The sequence below is a fragment of the Engraulis encrasicolus genome, chromosome 2, assembly GCF_034702125.1.
Source record: "Engraulis encrasicolus isolate BLACKSEA-1 chromosome 2, IST_EnEncr_1.0, whole genome shotgun sequence".
Taxonomy (NCBI): Eukaryota; Metazoa; Chordata; class Actinopteri; order Clupeiformes; family Engraulidae; genus Engraulis; species Engraulis encrasicolus.
The window spans coordinates 35107267-35127561 of NC_085858.1; the positions used below are offsets into that span (position 1 = coordinate 35107267).

General features: G+C 43.5%; 1 protein-coding gene across 1 annotated transcript; it reads right to left on the reverse strand.

Annotated features, from left to right (window-relative positions):
• Positions 1 to 316: 316 nt before the first annotated feature.
• Positions 317 to 18049, reverse strand: stxbp2 (syntaxin binding protein 2). Its single transcript, XM_063187452.1, has 19 exons — positions 17990 to 18049; positions 17112 to 17161; positions 16914 to 16995; positions 15631 to 15707; positions 14619 to 14694; positions 14022 to 14125; positions 13576 to 13724; positions 13006 to 13090; positions 11017 to 11147; positions 10481 to 10588; positions 9533 to 9590; positions 9279 to 9344; positions 8375 to 8455; positions 4171 to 4312; positions 3760 to 3866; positions 3413 to 3511; positions 2738 to 2823; positions 2185 to 2345; positions 317 to 1577 (listed from the first exon to the last, which is right to left on the reverse strand). The coding sequence occupies exons 1-19, from the start codon at positions 18024 to 18026 to the stop codon at positions 1501 to 1503; spliced, it is 1776 nt and encodes a 591-aa protein (XP_063043522.1). The 5' UTR covers positions 18027 to 18049; the 3' UTR covers positions 317 to 1500.
• Between the last annotated feature and the right edge of the window lie 2246 nt (positions 18050 to 20295).

The window sequence follows — 20295 nt, forward strand, 5'->3', positions numbered from 1 at the left end:
TTTTTTCTTCAGATTTTTTTTCCCATCCGTTTGCATCTGATTTTGCAGTGCCTGTTCACAACCACATATAACCTGTTGGCTTGGCCGTAGGCCTTGGATGGGCAACTTTCATGATAAGAAGGGCCACATCTATTAGTCAACAGTATAATTTCAATGAACTTATTCACTAGTGGTTTAAAAAAAATAATATTTCAGGTATGGGCCGGACTGAGTGAGGAGGAGGGCCACATGTGGACCCTGGGCCTCCAGTTGCCCATCCCTGCCTTAGGCCTTGTACTGTAGGGGGAAATCACATGCAAGGAGGACAGAATGTCAGGATTTGCATCAAGTTTATTTCTTTTTAATACAAAGGCAATAAGGCAACCAGGTCCCCAAAGTGGAAATACTTCACCCTACCGGTAGTAAAACAGAAGAGTAAAAAAAGTGCACTAGTTCAGGAGGGTAGACACAGAAGAGGACTTGCAGTCGGAGATCAATACAATCACATCACTTTTCTCCCAAAAGATTTTTTTTTCCACTGGCTGAAAAAAAACATTTTCATTTTTTTTTCTCCCATCTCCAAAAACGAGATACACATAATATGTCTTTGGATGGACTGAAGGCACATGGTTAAGTACTGATGAATCAATTTTACAATTCGCAACAAGACAGGGGTGCATTTCTGGAAAGCGTAGTTGCTAGCTAAGTTAGCTACTTTGTTGGTTGCAATGCAGTTTCCCATTGGCAACTACCGAAATTGCTAACGGCTAACAACTACGGTTTCCAGAAATGCACCCCAGGTCTCAGAGGTTCATCACACATAGTGGAATGCATCAGGCAAACCTAAGTAAACCTTCATATGAAAAAGAGCAATCCTTTCCTGTGCGTGTATGCATTACTAATGTAACATAAACGGTCCTTCAAAAGATAATGATTAGTAAGACAGGCAAACACAATATTAAAACAGCAGATCGGAAAACAGTACTCTTCTTCACACACTACAGAACAACAACCTCTGATATATTTCCAGAACATATATTTTTAAATTAAATATAATTAGCAATCACACAATATATACATTATTTTTCTTTTACTGTAGGTATTAAAAATATAGGTTTATTCTAAAAGACAGTGAAAGACAAATCATCTGTGAACTTCCTATCTATCCATGATTATATCTAAAAGGCTGAGGGTTACGATAGACAGGGTAACTTTTTGAGCAAAGTTGTCGAGCAACATCATGATTGGCTGCGAATCTTCTGATGAAATAGTTTTGAAAAAGTTGTGCTCTGCTGATCTAAGTTTTCCTGATAAAAGTGTCAGAGTGATTAACAGTCCAAACAACATCGTATAGCATCATTGCAGAGAAACATTGCTCAAAAAGATGTCCTGTGTGTATCATCAACTTAAGCATTTCACAGATTTTCTTCAGAGCAAGAGTGGCCTTCATACTCCTTGAGAGTCTTCCCAGTATCTTCCCAGTGTTTTGACCCAAGTTCTCTACTCTAAAAAGTGATGCTTCTAAGCGCTCTGCGGTGTCTTGTCCAGATTCTTCAGGTCGTCTAGAAAACCAGTAGGGGTGAGGATATGAGATGAGCCTGAAAGGAAAGGAAATATTTAAATGTAAGCGCTTTTAAATTGTATGATATTAAACACATATTGTGTTAACTACTGTGGCGTTTCATGGGGATTTTTGTGGTTTCTTATTTAATAAGAAAGGTGCCAATAAAAGGTGACAGGAAATCAGAGGGAGGAAGAGATATCCAGGGTATGAGGAAATTACCTCACACTTGGATCAAACCCGGGGCATTTCTCAAAGTCTGCAAAGCCTTGCTAGGACGAGTAACGCCCATTTTCGCACGCACGCACGCACGCACGCACGCACGCACGCACGCACGCACGCACGCACGCACGCACGCACGCACGCACGCACACACACACACACACACACACACACGCGCAAAAGGTGTATTAAATTATTAATTACACTTATATTAGGACTAGTGATTGGATGCTCTTTGGTGAAATCCTTGAAAAATGGGCGTTACTCGTCCTAAAAAGGCCAGGACACTTCACATTGAGAAATGCCCCTGGATACCCTTAGCCAAAATGGCTTAGCCAAAATGGCACCCCCAGAATGTTATTAAGTTCTTCTCATAATGACTTTTATTCTGGATAGAGACCGTAACTCATGCCTTTACTTACCAATCAGAACCTCCCACTTGCCCTCAGTGGCCTTGGTCACCTCGTAGGCTGCCCGCATCTCAGAGTGGGTCATGCCCCCAATGACAAACACGATGAGCCGTGGGCCACTGCGGTACTCTGTGGGCGACTTGTTCTTGTGCCAGTGTCCAAACCGTGCACTGCTACAGAGGGAAAGCCATATATTTTTTATATCTACTGTATGTTAATAGTTCATACACATCAGTTTGTACGTAAAAAGTATGAAGTGTGCAGTGTATAAATAGGACAAAACTGAAGCCCACTTCTGAGTTAGGTCTTTATAGTTTTGTTTTTTTATTCAATATAGGTTGATTTCTGATATTTATGGTATAAAAGTAATTTTTGCAAAAAAGAATGCCACTTACTATGTGGGCCTATATACTGAAAATCTCTAGTCGTGATTAAAGAAATAGATTAAAAATGAATTAATCTAATTGTATTAACATACATTTTGACAGCCCTAGTTATAACATTGTATGTGACAGACTGCTGTACTCGACTTGACTTGACGCTTCAAAGGGCCAGGCTGCCTCACCTGACTGCGGTCTGCTGGGTGGAGATGGGGGCGGGGTCAGACAGGAAGGGCCACTGCTTCCTCTCCAGCTTGTCCTCGATGACATTCTAGAACACACAGGCCAGGAGGAGCGGTGTGCAAATGTTAAAGGCATGACATGAGCATAGAGAGCCATATGAAATGAATACAGCCGTATGAAAGGGCTACAGCCACATGAAAGGGCTACAGCCTTCTCCAAGACAGGAACACTGGCAATCCATCTCAACATTTTCTGAAAACGTTAGTCGTAACAACATTGCTATGACATTAGGAAGAGCTAAGTAAGACTTAATCCCTTAGCGAAGAGCCTATGTTATAACCTTATTGTCACCAAAAGCGTAATGGCCATTTCTTAATCTGTTAATTAAGGCTCTCGGTAATGTCACAGCAAAGTTGTTACGAGAGCAGTACCCTGGCGCCCTGGCGCCCCACCCTGGCGCCCCACGGTACCATGCTCAGGGTACTTCAGTCATGGAGGAGGATGGGGGAGAGCACTGGTTAATTACTCCCGCCACCAACCTGGCGGGTTGGGAGTCGAACCGGCAACAAGTCTTGGGATACAAGTCTGACGCCCCAACCACTTACCCATGATTGCCCTATGCCACACTATACCGTTTAACCTCTGACCCCTGACCCCTGACCCCTAAGGTACTGCACCTCCATGACGTCTTTCAGGACGGGTGTCCACCGGGACAGCTGATAGGTGCTCTCCGTACGCTCCTTCCTCTCCGGCAGAGTGGCACCAGCATTCTGGCCCTACCACACAAGACACATGATGATGATGAACACATGGGAACTACACAGCTACGGAAACACGCACACGCACTCACCCCAAGGGCAGCGAGTGTGGTGTTGGTGATGGCTAATAAAAAGACATGCTGCGTATGCACGCGCGCACGCACACGCGCACACGCACCCGCACGCACACACGCACACACGCGCCAATGGAGAAAGAGAGGACAGGGGTGTGCTAGATGATAGGAGTGTGTTGTATGCAGCCGTACCCCAGTGATGATGGGGCATCCCAGGAGCTGCATGTTGGTCATGATGCTGCTGTCCTGTTGCACGTTAGCATGCTGAATCAGCTTTGTCAGGTTCTCCTCAGCTATGCCTACAGGCCACAGGAGAATGGACACAATTTTTTTTTACAAATTATTTTACGCATTTTACATTTAGTGTAGATTAATATTTAAAGACATACAGTCAGGGTTCTAAATTAACACCAGTCAACTGGACAGATGCTGGTGAAATTTCTGTTTGGCTGGTAGAAAAGACCAACTTACTAGCCACTTTGATCCATTAGTTTGGCTAGTAAGATTAATATCTACTATCCATTTTGGCTTGTGATGAAAAATGTTAATTTAGAGCATTGATCATAATAATAAAAATGCTATTGGCAAAACAAGCTGCCGTACCTTTCTTCTTGTGGAGGATGTAGAGGAGGATGATGCGGATCTTGTCGTAGGCCTTGATGTCTGTGTCCAGCAGCAGGGGCACGATGCTCTTCATGGCATCCTTCAGGGGCTCGCCCTCACTGTCACTGCCCATGGCCAGATCCTACACACAAATCCATACAGACACCAGTTTTACTTATACACATACTGAGCGTGTTCCATTCTCCACACTCTGCACTGTGTACTGTGATACAGTGCACTTTCCACCCTCAACTTAACGGCTAAATTTGAGGGTGAAGTGCAGGTCCAATTCACGTTCTGTCTGATACACTTCACGGAAATGACGGTTGTCGCGTGTCATCAGAGTTTACCAACCGCCAATATACAATTCATCACGGAAGACACTGTTCCTTATGTTGACAATTTTTAAAAGTTACCCCTTTCTCTTATACACATGGCTATTGTGTCAGCTTGTGTCAGCTATGCTGTCATCACAGAGATTCGGCAGTTTGACCAATCTGACACTCAACCAGAGAAGAAACTACGTAACAAACATGGCGGCCGTTGAGTGCGAAAAGTGTACATAACTCCACACTTCAAAAAATGGCCGGTTTGAGGGCGTTATCCGGGTAGTTTACAGTATACTTCACCGCCGCGATTAGAAATGGAACCGCCCTGCGTACCCAAACACAGTGCGGGAAGGGCGGAAAGTACGAAGATTGGAACAGCCTCACTGTCACTGTCACTGCCCATGGCCAGATCCTACATCAATACAGACCCCTTTTATTTATACATGCTGTCACCATCACTGCAGATGGCCAGATACTACACACATCCATACAGACGCCAGTTTTACTCATACCCACACTGTCACTGTCACTGCCCATGGCCAGATCCTTCACACAGATCCATAGAGATGCCTTTTACTTATACACATACCGTCACTGTGTCACCGGCACTGCCAATGGCCAGATCCTACACACATCCATACTGACAGAAGTTTTACTTATACACATACTGTCACTGTCACTGCCCATGGCCAGATCTAGAACATTACTGTCACCAGAGAGAGTAGAGAGAAAGAGGTTCCATTGGCCCACTGTTTCCGGGTTCTATTATTGCAAGGGGGAGGGGGGGGAAATCCCCCTTTAGGCAGACCTAGGCAGACCTAAGGACTGTTCTATTCAATGCTAGGAGCATTATGACACGCCCCTTTAGGCAGACCGGAACCTGGTCATGTTAGGTGGCCATAGCAACCTATTACATTGGCATATCTCTATATACTTAAAGAATCTCTGCTGTCACTGTCACTGGCCATGGCTAGATCTAGAACATTACCGTCACAGTCACTGCCCATGGCCAGATCCTACACACATCCATACAGACGCCTTTTACTTATACACATACCCTTCAGCTGATCAGCTGGCCATTGAAGTTAAAAACACTACAACACAATTAAGAGGGCCAAGTCCACAAAACTAGTTGAATTGCCATTTTTGTGTACTAGAAAGCAATGTTTTGAATTCTGCCTGTGGTGAGGAACCATTTTCATTCGAGGGCCACTTTAAATGTTAAGTCCTCCAAGGACCACACTATGAACACAAACCAAGATTTCCCCCTGCACTTTAGGCCTATATCGAAGATGGTCACCTTTACAGACACCACCTTCACTGAAAATATAAGTATATTGCAAATGTACATTTCTAAGATTCCTTTAGAAAACATGAAAAATTCATGGGAAACCGTATAACATTAATTGGGGGCCGATTAAGACAGCCGCAAACTATAGCAACACAATAAAGAAAGCCAAGTTCACAACACTAGTTGAACTGCCATTTTTGTTTTGAATTCTGCCTAAGGAAGACAGGGTCAAAACGTTGCTTGTTAGTAAGACAAAAACAGGATTTCAAGTTTTGCAGACTTGGCTTTCTTTATTGCAGACCCTGCACAAATCCACAGTGAGACGAGCCTTACTCATGCACACAATACATGCTGCTCTTACACACACAATACGCGGAAATCAGGATTTCCTAATGCACACTGCAGGGACGTAATGGGGTTTCAGATAATACACACTGCTGATACACGTTTTGATGAGGAGGATTGAAAGTTTTCACTCAATTCACAATCCGGATGAGAAAGCAGGATTTAATTGCATGGAATATTTTATCGTATTCCAATAGTGTAAATTGAGGAAGTGCCATTTGTGTACGTCAAAGCGTCCGACTCAAAATATGTGCATTGGCAGCAGGACGAACGGCAGATGATACTTGGCAAAGATCCATGCAAATCATATTCCATAACATGGCATGCCAAGGGAGCGGCACTGCGAACAGCTGTGCATTACCGACAGGAAACCGCAAGCTAATCCATACCATCAAAGCCATCAAGTTTAGTAGAATCAACGCAATAAATACTTAAACTTACAAAACGTCAACTCACGCATTATCCATACATAAGAAATAAATGGCTCAACGTAACACAAACAAACATACGTAAATGTAGGTGGGAAAACAACCAGGCACAACTGATGGGCGAGGGGTGGGGTAGGCATGGGCAACAAAGGGTGGCAGATGTTGTTGGCTTAGTGACCGGCAGAACCACTACGCATCCATCCACCATCAAGGCCCATCTGTGGGAGGCCTGCATGTGATGGGTCCTGGTGTGTGTGTGTGTGTGTGTGTGTGTGTGTGTGTGTGTGTGTGTGTGTGTGTGTGTGCGTGTGTGTGTGTGAGGGGGGGGGGGGGGGGGGGTGTTAATGTCTTAGCCCCCTGTCTGCACCACCGTCGGCCACATTAAGAGAGCCACCAAGCCAGTTACGTAAGGCAAGGCAGAGTGGCTGTAATTGTCATGGCGTGGGTGCGTTTCGTATGGATCACTGGCGGCTGAGAGGGGATAAGTGGGAGTGCAGACACGACCCCTGACCTCTCTCGTGAACCCTGCGCCTCGCCGGTGTCAACACGGACATCCAGTGCGTGTAAGCTGTTTGGACTGGTACGCAGCACGAGTTATGTAAAATCACACAAGAGTATGAAACATGGGCTTTTCCTAGACTAGTTTTTCTCAACGGGGGCGGTACAGCCCCCCAGGGGGCGTTGGGGAGCACTAGGGGGGCGTTGAGAAGGATACAGCTGAGAGGGGGCAGTGCTTAGTTGCCATTGGCAGGCATTAGTCCTTTTAATTTTGTAATACTAAGGGGAGTGTTGTGATGCTTATGATGAGGTCAAGGGGGCGTTGGGAGGCTTGTGATGAGGTCAAGGGGGCGTTTGTTCAAAAAAGGTTGAGAACCACTGGCCTAGACCAAATGTAGAGATCAGATTCCCTCCACCCCACCTCTCATCTTCATATCTGCACACGCAGTGGATATTTAAGTCTGACGATTCCCTGAGTTATCAAAACATGCTTGAGAGGCTGTTTAGAATGTCAAGTAATGGGTGTTACGTAAAAACACCATAAACACGCAAAAAGGCCATCACGACACCTAAACTGAAGGGATATTTCAGTATACGTTTCTGGCATGCACTGGATTAAATCAGATTTTTTTTGACAATTATTACAATATGAACTCCACACAAGAAAAAAAAAACATTCAAATTTATGTTATAAATATGAAAATAAATACTGTACATAAATTGATAAAACACAAGCTGGTTATCTCACTTTATTTTGGTGATAGATCACTATGAATATACAGGGTGAAGGCTTTCAATTCAGTGATGACTTTTGAATGAGTTTTGCTCTAAAAGCAAACACACAAAAATATTCAGGACTAAGATATTATTAGAATAAATCTAGTTACACAAAACAAATAAACCCTGTTCCGTGTGTGCACCTCAGAATCAACTGAAGAAGTAGGTAGTTAAAGGATAATTTCTGCCAATTACAATATGCTGTTGTATTGCTCACGCAACCCTTGACTTGTCAGTACCCGGTGATGCTGCATTTTTCGACTTAGCCCTTTCCGAGATCTGAGCTATTCTAATGGGGGCAGACTTTGTTTACATTAAAAACCTTCTTAACATAGGCCTACTCCAAATATTATCCAAAAATGTATCGTGGTTTTCTAGTTGTCTGCTGATGTTACATAACATTTTGGATGTTATTGGGAATAAATCAAGATGTGTTTTTGAAATGAAAACATACACCTACCCCCATCCTTTAATAAGCAGCCCTCACCTGCTCGACCTCGCACAGTAGTAGGCTATTGCTTATAGGCAGCACTCACCTGTTCCACCTCACACAGCTTGTCCACCTTGGTTTTGAAAGTCTTCATGCAGGCATCGGCCAGGTTCAGATGGGTGGAGTACTGAGAGACACAAGACCAGGAATTAAAACACAGACAGTGGCAATACCTCTGGCTGCGTGGGCCTTTCTAATGGTGTCGTAACTATTTTTGATGCAATTCAGCCACTGAACTCATACTAGTATGTCAGCAATGCGGTTGGTCAAAGCTGAGCTGTGTAGTGATTTCCCAGCAGCAACTCAATCTAGCCACAGCTACAGTGAGAGGAAATGGACCAAATAAATGACCGGGCCGCTGACCCATGAAAAACTGGGCTGTCAGGTTTTGGCAGCCAAGGGGGCCATTGAAATGGTGCTCACTCAATGAACACAAGAGACAATGTGAGAGCTTATGCAATCTCTCCATGTCTGTAGAATCCTCAGGGTGTATGGAATTTTGTGCAAATAATTTCAGACATCTTTTGTTCTGTTCTCTTCTGCGTTCTTCAAAACCTACTAAAAAGTAATTCAAGTTCCTGAATTGAAAAAATGAATCATCATCATCATCATTATTATACTTATGAGTTGTCCTACTAAACAGGGAACACTGTACATTCAGCAGAACTTCAAACATTTTGTACGGAAATAGACACAAAGGGTCATACTATTATTTGTGTCAATGGGAAGAAAAGGCCTGTACTATGGGCACCACTGCAGTGCCTACACAGTCACACTGACAACTTCCTGCCCTTCAAAACCACTCAGAGAGAATTTGTCGTCTCGTGTTCTCAACATCAGTGGACTGCATAGACATGATGTTACTAGGATCAGTGATTAATCTGTGTTGTACGTAACATTATCATAATTCGTGGTATGTCAAAACTTCATTCATCAAGTCTTCTACTTACCATGCTGAGCTCTTTCTGGTATTGAGGCATTTTCTTCAGCATCTGAGACAGGTCTTTAATGTTGGCCTGACAAACACACGGGATACACAAATATTGACACAATATATGCATATGAACATTTATAAGATAAGAAAAAACAAAGTACACATGAATGTGCTTTACGGGAAAAAAAAACAAAGCAAATGATGACATGATATAAAATCAGACAATAAGTGCTAAAACTGTTGTCTTTAACAAAACAAAGGGTTTCGAACCTTGTCTGTGCTCATCCTCTTGCTTTCGCAGAACGTACGCAACAGCTCAGTCACCTTCCTGTCACAGAGACACACAGCGAGTGATGAAAACAAGATGATAAATAGAACAATCATAATGACCCCCTCATTTACTGAGTCAACGTTTAACTCTTGGCTTTAGTTTATTTATGGATACAGAAAAACACAGAACAGGTGGGTGTAGTAATTCCAGGAAGTTGGTTCAGTAGAAAACAAAGTGAAGTTAATCTGGAGGTTGTCGTAATTCAGCTAATAGAAGTGCTGAACTATGACACTGCTGAATTGCAACATGGCTGAAGTGCCCTTGAGCAATGTGCCCATCCCCACACTTCTCCAGGGACTGTAACCAATACCCTGTACCCAATGCTGAGTCAATACTCTGTAAATCGCTTTGGATCAAAGTTAAGTGTGATGCAAAGTAATGTAATGCAATGTAATAAAGTAGAGCCTGGAGTCCTCATATCCTTCACCAAATAAATCTTGCAGGTTATCTATTGCTCCGTTCTTTTGTTCAACTTGGTCAGGTTTATCACCATGTTCATGGATTACCGCAATGCAACAATGGTAAAATGGCCGTAGGCATGAATGGCCATACTGTGGGTGCGTTCCAATATGTAACCTTGAGTCCTCCACTTGTGCTTGTGGCCTCGTACCAGGAAGTAATACGTTGTGAGACATCACTGACAACAGCATTATATTTCAATATCTTGCAAAAGTTCAATTGTAAAGTCATTTTCTCATTTGCAAACTGGATGGTGAATGAAGAGTAGTCCCCAAAAATTGTTGTGGGTAGGCTGACAGCAGGAAAACTGAATTGTTTTCTCCACGGAGGCGGGGCATCAGCAAAACGTGAGGCCACAAGCACCAGTGGAGGACGCAAGGTCGCATATTGAAATGTACACTGTATGTGTGAGGTCAGGGCTTCCTTACTTGGAGACGTCGGCGATGTGCATGTGCCTGAGCTGCACCCACAGCTCGTCGTCCTCGTCCAGAAGAACCTCCTTCTCCTTGGAGTCTCCGATGCCCGAGGTGGTGTACCTGCACACACACAATCATTACAGTTCACTCATTAGACATCAAACTAGATACAACTTTACTGTCATGACACATGTATGACTACAGTGTAACAAAATGCAGGCAAACATCTGTGGTATACCTGCACACATAATCATTACAGTTTTCACAATGGACCAGAATACATGAAATTATACAAGATTTAACTTAATTGTAAGAGTAAGAGAGAGTGAGAACAGTTTATTCATCACATACAGATACAAACAATTGTTCAACGACTGGGGATTGTCATCTCACATGTATGGCTGACGAAAGGCACATTTTTTAGCATCCGTAGTGGTATCATCCATGTTATTTCATTGCATTTGGAGTCAACGGTTATTACATTGGGAGGAAATGATTATGTTGGCTGGGTAACTACATTGATGATAAGTGCAATGCGGGTTTCTAACCTGTAGATGTCCTGGTTGACCTCCAGAAGGTCGTACACCATGGCCTGGAAGGTCAGCTCGTGCAGGAGGGGAGAGATGGGGTCACAGCCTCGGTCAACGATCACCAGTTGGGAGCGAGCCTTGTCAGTGCCCTTAGAAATGACAAACACACAAAAAATGTTATAATAGACACACATACGCGGGCGCACACTCACACGTGTACACACACACGTACACACACACACACACACGTACACACGTACACACACGTACACACGTACACACACACGTACACACACACACACACACACACACACACACACACACACACACACACACAAACACACACACACGTGCAGGTAAACGCACGCACGCACACAAACGCACGCACAAACTTTCCTTTTGGGCTTTCACTACAGCGCAATGACCAATGAGTGAATCAGATGCAATTCAATGTTGCATTCCAACATGCAAGATGGTACAACCGAGTTAGTGCTCCCCTTAGCTATGGGGGAGATACGGAGGAACTCTAAAAACACATGCATTCATTCAGGTGTTACACAAACACACATGGTTTAGTTCAGTTCTATGTTGGTGTAGTGTTGAAAAAGGCATTGCAAATATGCACGGACAGCAGATGTCCGGTCCAGACGCCTGGGGGTTAAACAAAAATATGTAACTCGATGCTGAGAAAACATTGTGTCATCGCAAAAAACACACGCACACACCAAAAATGAATAAATCACAAAACTTGGGGATGAGGTGGTATAGTTAAAAGGCACTGGTCAAAAGTCGCGAGTAGAAGAATTTGGAAAGCAGCCAATCATGCATGCGCAGAGACACACACACACACACACACACACACACACACACACACACACACACACACACACACACACACACACGCGCACACACACACACACACACGCACGCGCACGCACGCATACACAGACACAGACACAGACACAGACACAGACACACACACACACACACACACACACACACACACACACGCAGGAAGAAGAGGAAGCTTCTAGCATGGCAAAGGAATTCTCACACCAGGAAATGAAAACAAAATGGAAAGAGAAACCTGGCTTACTCTGTGCAGAGTCCAATATGTAAAGGCTCAGGAGGACAGCAGCTGAGGCACAGAGCACAAGAGAGAGAGAGAAAGCAAGAAGGAAATCTACTGTAGCCCCAGTTAACAGAAGGGAAAGCAGAAACCAAGAAGGTGTGATTTTCATACAATATTCCAAGGGTGTGAATTTCTTATAATGGGTCAAAGCACACACTCTAGGTCATTTCAAATATTTTCATATGAGGAAGGTAGATTAAAAAACATAAAATGGTCGGTCCTAAACAGAGCGCTAAACCAACTAGGCTTTGCCATTACAACATAGAAACAGAATAGATACTGATAGCAGTAGAAAAGTACAAGAGTGAAGACAATAAAGAGGACACACAGATGAAGAGGGCAGGACACAATAAAGGTTCTGAGGACTAAATGATGAGAGCAGTTATTGCAGCAGTTATGCTAAATGCTCTAGAGAGTCTAGGGTGTGTTCACACCAAGAATAGCCAAAACCACGAAAGCCATCAAATAAAGGCAGATGAAGTTTATCGAAATTAGTTAATGGACACATTTCAGCTGTCAATAGCAGGCAGCTAATGTGAAAGGAGACTTCCACAGAAACTAAACAAACATTTCAACGGCTCCCATTATTAACGCCATGTGTGGCCCAAGTGCATGCAAAATATGTCTGGTGATTTCAGAGATGTGGTAACCATTGGTGTGAACATCGATGCTACAGCGTCACATGTGTGAAAAGCCCTCCATGAAGGTCTCTTCACCTCTACTTCAGTTTAGTAAATGTGCACTGTGTGAGGTGTGCACAGAGGTCCAATAAGTTACTTTATGAAAACACTCAGAACTTCATGCAATAGGATTTTATTTGACCAATGTTTCGGCTTAAACCTTCATTAGTGTAATTTGATAAAAGGTCTCCTCACCTCTCCCATGCTGGGGTTGTCAGCCTTGTGGGCATTGAGGCGGTCCAACACCATCTCAGCCAGGGCCAAGTTCTCATCCGGGCCCCTTTGAATGGCAACACACAAAAGCACTGACTGGATCAACATCATCATACTGTACAAGACCCAGTCTGTTACCCCACAGAGAATTTTCTTATGCAAACACATGGTGTGTCCTCCTGGCCTTAAGGGAACAATGTACTGTATATACTCATGAAAGCGTACTGCTTCAGTATGTCACAATAGGTAGTCAGATTTGCATGACTTAGTGACAGGGTGTATCATCAAGGATGGTAATTAAGTATGCTAAATTAAATCTTTCACCAGTCACTGACTGACATACTGTATACTATACACTTTAAAAACTTGCCAGCCACTCAACAGTGTTACTATTTTGTGTTCAAAATGGTAAAGCCACGTTTATCATTTTTAAACCATCTCTTAACTAGTTGGAAATTCTATCCGTGGTAAAATGTGACAGCATCCGTGCTACCATCCGATGGGTTAAATACAGACAACAAATTGCCCCTGAGGAGCGTAGTGAGGACGTACTTGCGGTAACGGATGGCAGGGTACTCCTTCAGCGTGTCACAGAGGGTGGCGATCTGCTCGGCCAGAGCATCCATCATCTTACTCTTGTCCTGATTGGCTGTGGGGTTGTAGAACGAGTGCAGAGAGCTACAGTCGTCCAAAGAAAAGACCTGGAGAAAAAAAAAAAACGGGAAAGAAAATGAATGATCATGTCCCTTGTCACTACCTATTATTTTGTGCCAGAAAATGTGTTTAGGAGAGAGAGGTACAAAAGGTTAAGGTGACGGTGCCTTTGTCTTTTTGAGTGTCTTATTCTGTGCATATTTCCAAAATGATTTGGCAGGAAACAGGAAAAAGTTGCACACAAGAGCTGAATGTAAATCAGAAAAATGGTATTCAAGTTAATAAATAAATATCAGTCTAGCCCATCATCAGCGCTACTAGTCCAGTAGGGGAGAGAAACAGACCTGTGCCTCGTAGGGCAGGAACGCCACGTTGATCTCCTTCAGCGTCTTAATCACTCGCGACACTTTGGACCTCCCAAGCTCAGCAAACAGTTCATTTGGGCAAGCTGAAAGTGACATGCAAATCAGACAGAATGGTCAATTCTATGGCCCCTCAACAAACAAAAGAAAAAACTAGAAATGCACTCAGAGTGTAGACCCCCGCCAAGGAAGCTGTTTGATAGTAGAATATTTGACTATGTTACACCCTAATTTTTTTTCAAGTCCTTCTGACTTGCTTTTGTGGAGTTAGAAACTGGAATGTCAAAATTCGTCCTAACGGTGAATCATATTTTATAAAATTCCTGGATCCGGATCACCACCAACATTTAATCACTTGTTCCTTTTGTCATTTCAACAACTTCACAAAAATGTCATCAAAATCCGTTCATGACTTTTCGAGTTATCCTGCTGACAGACAGTCAGACAAACAAACAAACCGACACGACCGAAAACATAACCTCCTTGGCAGAGGCAAACATAGAGTCTCAACTTACAAATGCCTATACAGATCCGAGAAGAAAAAGCATTAAACACAGCAATCATAAATACTGTACTTACTGTCAGTGAAGAAGATGTGTGCAGCTTTGTATGTGAGGGAAGAGTCCTTGAAGTCATTGATCAGGTTCTGGATGGACTGAATGAGGAGAAGAGCTTGATGAGTTTTAGGGAAGCCATCCACATTAAAGGGGTAAGCCACTATTTTGGGGCTTAATACAGTTACAATTGTTGGCCAAGGCTTATATATGTGGTAAAGTGTCTTATTTTTCATGTAAGCCGTTGTCTTGTTTTAAGACAAGTTAAAAGAGGGAGCATGTCGCTAAGCTAGTGAAAGTCAATGGATCCGTGTAGCATGTAAATGCTACACGGATCCATTGACTTTCACTAGCTTAGCGACATACTCCCTCTTTTAACTTGTCTTAAAGCAAGACAGCGCTTAACATGAAAAATAAGACACTTTACCACCTTTATAAACCACAGCCAACGATTTTAACTGTATTAAGCCCCAAACCCATTATCAAAAGATCACTGCGCCTTCAGCAAGACACCAGTCCTGAGCAGGAGTGTATTAAGTCAATGTGGTGCTCCTGGGCAATAAACCTCACTGGTGCCCCCTTGACAAACAGTATTTCTGATGTTTGTGTCTTGTGGTGCCCCCCCCCACTGTTGAAAAATGGTTGGTGCCCCTGGGCACTGTTCCACTGCCTCTTATGGATAATTCAACCATTCTATTGAGATTTGTGATTCATGTTCCAACTCTAGGGCCACATAAAGAAGATACAGACAAACAGAAAGTGCATCCACACAGACTAGGCCAGAGCATATAACCGAGAAAAGGAAAGGGGGGGGGGGGGGGGATACAGCACAATCCTAGCAGTTACGTCTCCCAGAGGACACCATGTTAGTGCACTTTTTATTCGTGCACTGGGGCCTTTTGGTGATGTGGTCTTTTCAAGTGGCAGCTCCACTGGCATGTTGGGATTCAGGTCCTTACTTACTGCTGCTATAAGAATAAAATCAATGGGCTGCCCGGCCGCTGCAAGAGTGGAAAGCCCACTGGAACGACCCTTACCTTTCTCACGGGAGAGATGAAGTAGATGGCTTCCAGGCTGGGAATGGGCTCTCGGCGCTTCATGATGTCCTCCACAACTGTGGTGTAAAACAAACCTCGCTTACGTTAGACTACATTTTTCACAGAGTGTCCAGAACAGTTCTTTACAGTGGTGTAGTCGATGTAGAACGCGGGTATGCGGAGTATACCCACTTCTAAATTTCAGGGATTTCAGTATACGTTTAACTCAAGGAAGAGCGCGACACTGCTTCTTCACAAATCACCACTTTTTTTCTTTTTGTGCTGACGTTTCGGCACTAGGCCTTCATCAGAGTGATGAAGGCCTCTGATGAAGGCCTAGTGCCGAAACGTCAGCACAAAAATAAAAATAAAAAAGTGGTGAATTGTGAAGAAGCAGTGTCGCGCTCTTCCTTGAGTTAAACGAAGACTGGAGTACCTTGAAAAGCTGCACCTGCTAAAAAAGAAACATTCGAGGTGTGCGGGCCCTCACCAAAAACTTTGTCAAAATAAGGGATTTCAGTATACCCACTTAAAATTGATTGATCCATTGTTTTGAAAAGCACAAATATATACAGTATACCCACTTCAATAAATGCTAAAATATACAGTATACCCACCATAAAAAAGTAGACTACACCACTGGTTCTTTAGTATTGGTTTTACTGAGGATTCTCACTAGGAGTGACTACAGCTACCGTGGTGGCAGATGTTATTCTTTCTCTGAGAGGATGACAACCACCGAAGCAAAAGGAGCAGCAATACGATCAGCAAAAACAAAAATCAGGTAGCAGGGTAGTTAACTCCATGGTGATAAAGTAATTATCCTACAGTTTCATTTATAAGTACAAGTTAAGTAGTGTTTTATTATGAGCCTATATCCGTTGGCTCTAAGGGCCTGCAAAGGGTGTGCGTGTGTGTGCATGTGTGTGTGCTGCGTTCTTCACAACACCAGAAGTAGCTTTACTTACATTCTATATTACAGCCATGGCCTTCATGTTAGCAACTCTGATATAACATTTTGTTGTGTTGTAAATAATACAAAGCCAAATTGAACTGAACTCATCTCTAGACTACTGTGTTTTGTGCTTTTAGCCGTTCACACTGTTGTTGTCATTCCCAAAAGAAGGAAACAGCTGTGGGTCCAACACAGGCTGCCCCCCTTTGGACCCATTTGGGATTACAGTGTTTGCCCTGCCCACAACTGCCCACTGTGGGCACATGGGCGTGTTTGGTGGGTTGTTGTGAGAAAACTTGTCCCGATCTAGAGAATTTGCTGAACTCACTTGTAACTCCCTCTGCCATGATGTCGGACATCTTGCAGCAGGAAGAGAGGATGCGCATGCTCATGTGATCCACAATAAGCACCTAAAAGGAGAGGATGGCAGGAAATATTAACCCCTCAAACTCCTCCAACAAATCAGGCACGGGCATACAAACAAACTAAATTAACTGAACAAAATCAGCATTGGCTTTGAGTTTACCTTCCATTCTCCATCCTTCTTCACACTCTTGATCACTCCGCTGATGATCTCTGTGAGAAGCAGAGGAAACATCAAGCCTTGTATTTTGCATCACTCCCCATCCAAATGAACAAAAATCTTGCAATTCTGTGTGGTTTATAATGCCCATTTTGGCACACACAATAGTGAAATGTGTTGGTAAACACACTGATATAATTATCAAGCCAATGAATTATGACAGTGAAGTGACACTGCCCAAATTCTAATATAGGGCCATACAGAGTTGTTCTAACAATGCCCAAATTAGGAACTTCGCCTTGCCTTTTGGGGATTTCTACACCAGTAGCTAGCACTATTGTGCTTTATTGTCAGTTTATGATGAAAAGTCAAGATTGCGTGAAGGAGGAAATACGTCGGAGAAGCTGAAACACCCACAAGGTAGTGAAACCTTGGCCCTCCATCGGTTTTTAAATGTTTCCCTTTCCTACAAAGTTTCCTGTACCATGCGCGAGACTTTATGACTGATCTGGTAAAAGAGTGACTAACTTTTGCCACTCGCGTTGATCACAAGACAACAGGTGACAAGTATTCCAGTTAAAACAGCTTCGTTTACACACATTTTAACACTTGTAATCAATCTACCGGTATAGCTTTAACACATTAACACTTAACTGATTCGTTCAACCACATTAGTTGAGTTTTTAGCTAAATGAGACAAGTCTGTAAGGGAATAAGGAAGCTTGTGTCCATCTGTCATTACAACCCGACGTAGGGTCAGCCAGCTAGTTTAATTGCTTGTTCCAGGCAGGACATCGTTCAGATACATAGCTAACGGAACATTACAGAACAACAGATATATGACAAATCGGTTTTAGATCAAAATATTATTATTTACTTACTCTCGTTGACAACAGCTTTCAGTCCACTTGGGGCCATCTTGACACTTCCGGGTACGCCGATTTCACCGACTGCAACATTTTTTTTAAGTGGCCACAAAACACACGTCATATCCTGGGACTTTCTGTAGTTTCATGTTTCCTAAGATGCACAGGTGTTGTGCAAGGTGCAAAGGTATCCCCTTAAAATCTTGAAGTCTACACACTCACTCTGCATTTAAGATTTTCCCTTTCACTTGTGCTTTGCCCTGTCATTTGAGAGATCTCAAGAAACAACACTCCACTCCCTTACATATGTCAAGTCAAGTCATGTCAAGTCAGCTTTTATTGTCACTTTCTTCATATGCACAACAAGGGAAATGAAATTACGTTTTCTCTCTATAGCCTACCATGCCAGAATAAGACATACCGTATACACATTCTACAGACTGACATAAAGTGCAAGACATGACAGATAACAGTGATGGTACAGTGATGGATTAACAATAAGTGGTCAATAATACAGTACAAATAAACATTTAACATTGAACATGTAAACAGAATAAGATAAATATAGAATGTAGACATTACAATAATAGAAATAATAACAGTGACAGCAGCAATAGTGTGTGTATGTTCCAGACAGGACTGAGGTAGTGCAGGTAAGGTGCAGTCCCTGGTACAGTGTGCGTGTGTGCGTTCTTGTGGGGTAGTGCAGGTCCAGTCCAATAGTGGAATACAAAAAGTCAAAGCTGTGCTGTACTACACTGTAAGGGGTGTGTGTGTGTGTGTGTGAGAGAGAGAGAGAGAGAGAGAGAGAGAGAGAGAGAGAGAGAGAGAGAGAGAGAGAGAGAGAGAGAGAGAGAGAGAGAGAAGAGAAAGAGAACGAGAGATAGTCTTAAGGGCTCTGCATACTTCACGTGCGCACTTTGTCGCGAGTGGCGCGAGAACCATTAATGACGTCATCACTTGCGACAGACTATTCATACCAGAGAGATTCTAGAATGAGAGGGGACATATGGCGGCCATCTTGGTGACGCCTCCGGGGTGCTATTTCGCGATTAAGTAGACCAGATCTGAGAGTCAATGGGAAAAATGAATGGGGAAACTGAGTATAGGACGGAGGGGAACCCAGCGGTTGTGAAAACCATATGGTTGAAACGACCGTGAAAAACTGATCAATCTAGACTACTTGGTTGTGTCATACGAGTCAAAATAAAGCTTTTTGAGCCACTTTTCTCACGGTTTTTTTGACAGAGCGCAGGCGCAGTAGTTCCATAACGGCACGAGAGCAACGGCTTTTCAAAACTGAGCATGTGCATAATTTCGCGTGCGCCGATGCAGCCAGATGATTGGATCACTGGCAACGCAGCTCAGCAGGCACATTGGCTCTTGTTACCAGAAAGGCGGGAGATGTGCGGGTAGACGCCATATTTGCGTTACGAATCTTCACCGTTAATTTCTATGTACCTGTTCTATCTCCTCTTACTAGAATATTTCTGTTCATACTTCAAAAGCGCCTTGCTCGCATTGTCGGAAGTGCCCTCTGCTGTTCATGAGAGAAACGGCAGTATTTTTCGCAACTCGCAGCGTGAGTTCTACTGATGTATAAAATAGAAAGCCAAACACGGCTGCTGTAGGGCTACTGAACGTCTGACTTGTGACTTACCACATCGAAACATATATTTTTTTGTTGTAGCCTACATTGCCAGATCATTCCAAGACCATGTGAGAGCATTGTTCTGGCGGCAGAATTTATAAATAGATCGCCGAACACAACGTGCTTCTGAACAAAGTAAACAATTGTTTCACTGAACAACATTTAAGAGAGAAGATAAAATAACTCTCTATGACATTTTATTATCCTCAAAATGATGCAGGATCCATTCTGTAGTAGCCTACAGTAGTTGTAGCCTCTCTTCGCAACTCCTGCTTTGTCTGCCTACCTGCATGGTCGCTGGTGGCGCACGACAAGTTAGAAAAATCCTCGTGTGCACGACGTTGCGACACGCGCCGAATTTTGAGCTTACGACGGGGGGCGTGTCGAAATTTTAGGTCACGTGACGGCGCGCGCCATCGTCGTGAGTGAAGTATGAAGGAGACTAGCGCCACTCACGACAAGTATGAATCCCCCTTTAGCTTCCTGAATGGAGCAGACCATGTAGGGAGGGGGTGGAGGGAGTTCAGCATTCTGATGGCCTGGTGGATGAAGATGTTTGCCAGCCGGGTGGTTCTGGATCGTAGGCTCCCGTACCTCTTTCCGGAGGGCAGGAGACGGATCAGGTGTGCTGGGTGGGTCTCATCCCTCACAATTGTGAGGGCTTTGCGGG

Coding starts and splice junctions, on each gene's coding strand:
- stxbp2 (XM_063187452.1), bottom strand. CDS start 18,026: ATGGCCCCAAGTGGACTGAAAGCTGTTGTCAACGAGA. Junction 11,148..13,005: donor ACAACCCCAGCATGGGAGAG/GTGAGGAGACCT, acceptor GTCATTTCTAAG/GGCACTGACAAGGCTCGCTC. Junction 3,867..4,170: donor CATCCTCCACAAGAAGAAAG/GTACGGCAGCTT, acceptor TGTGGCCTGTAG/GCATAGCTGAGGAGAACCTG.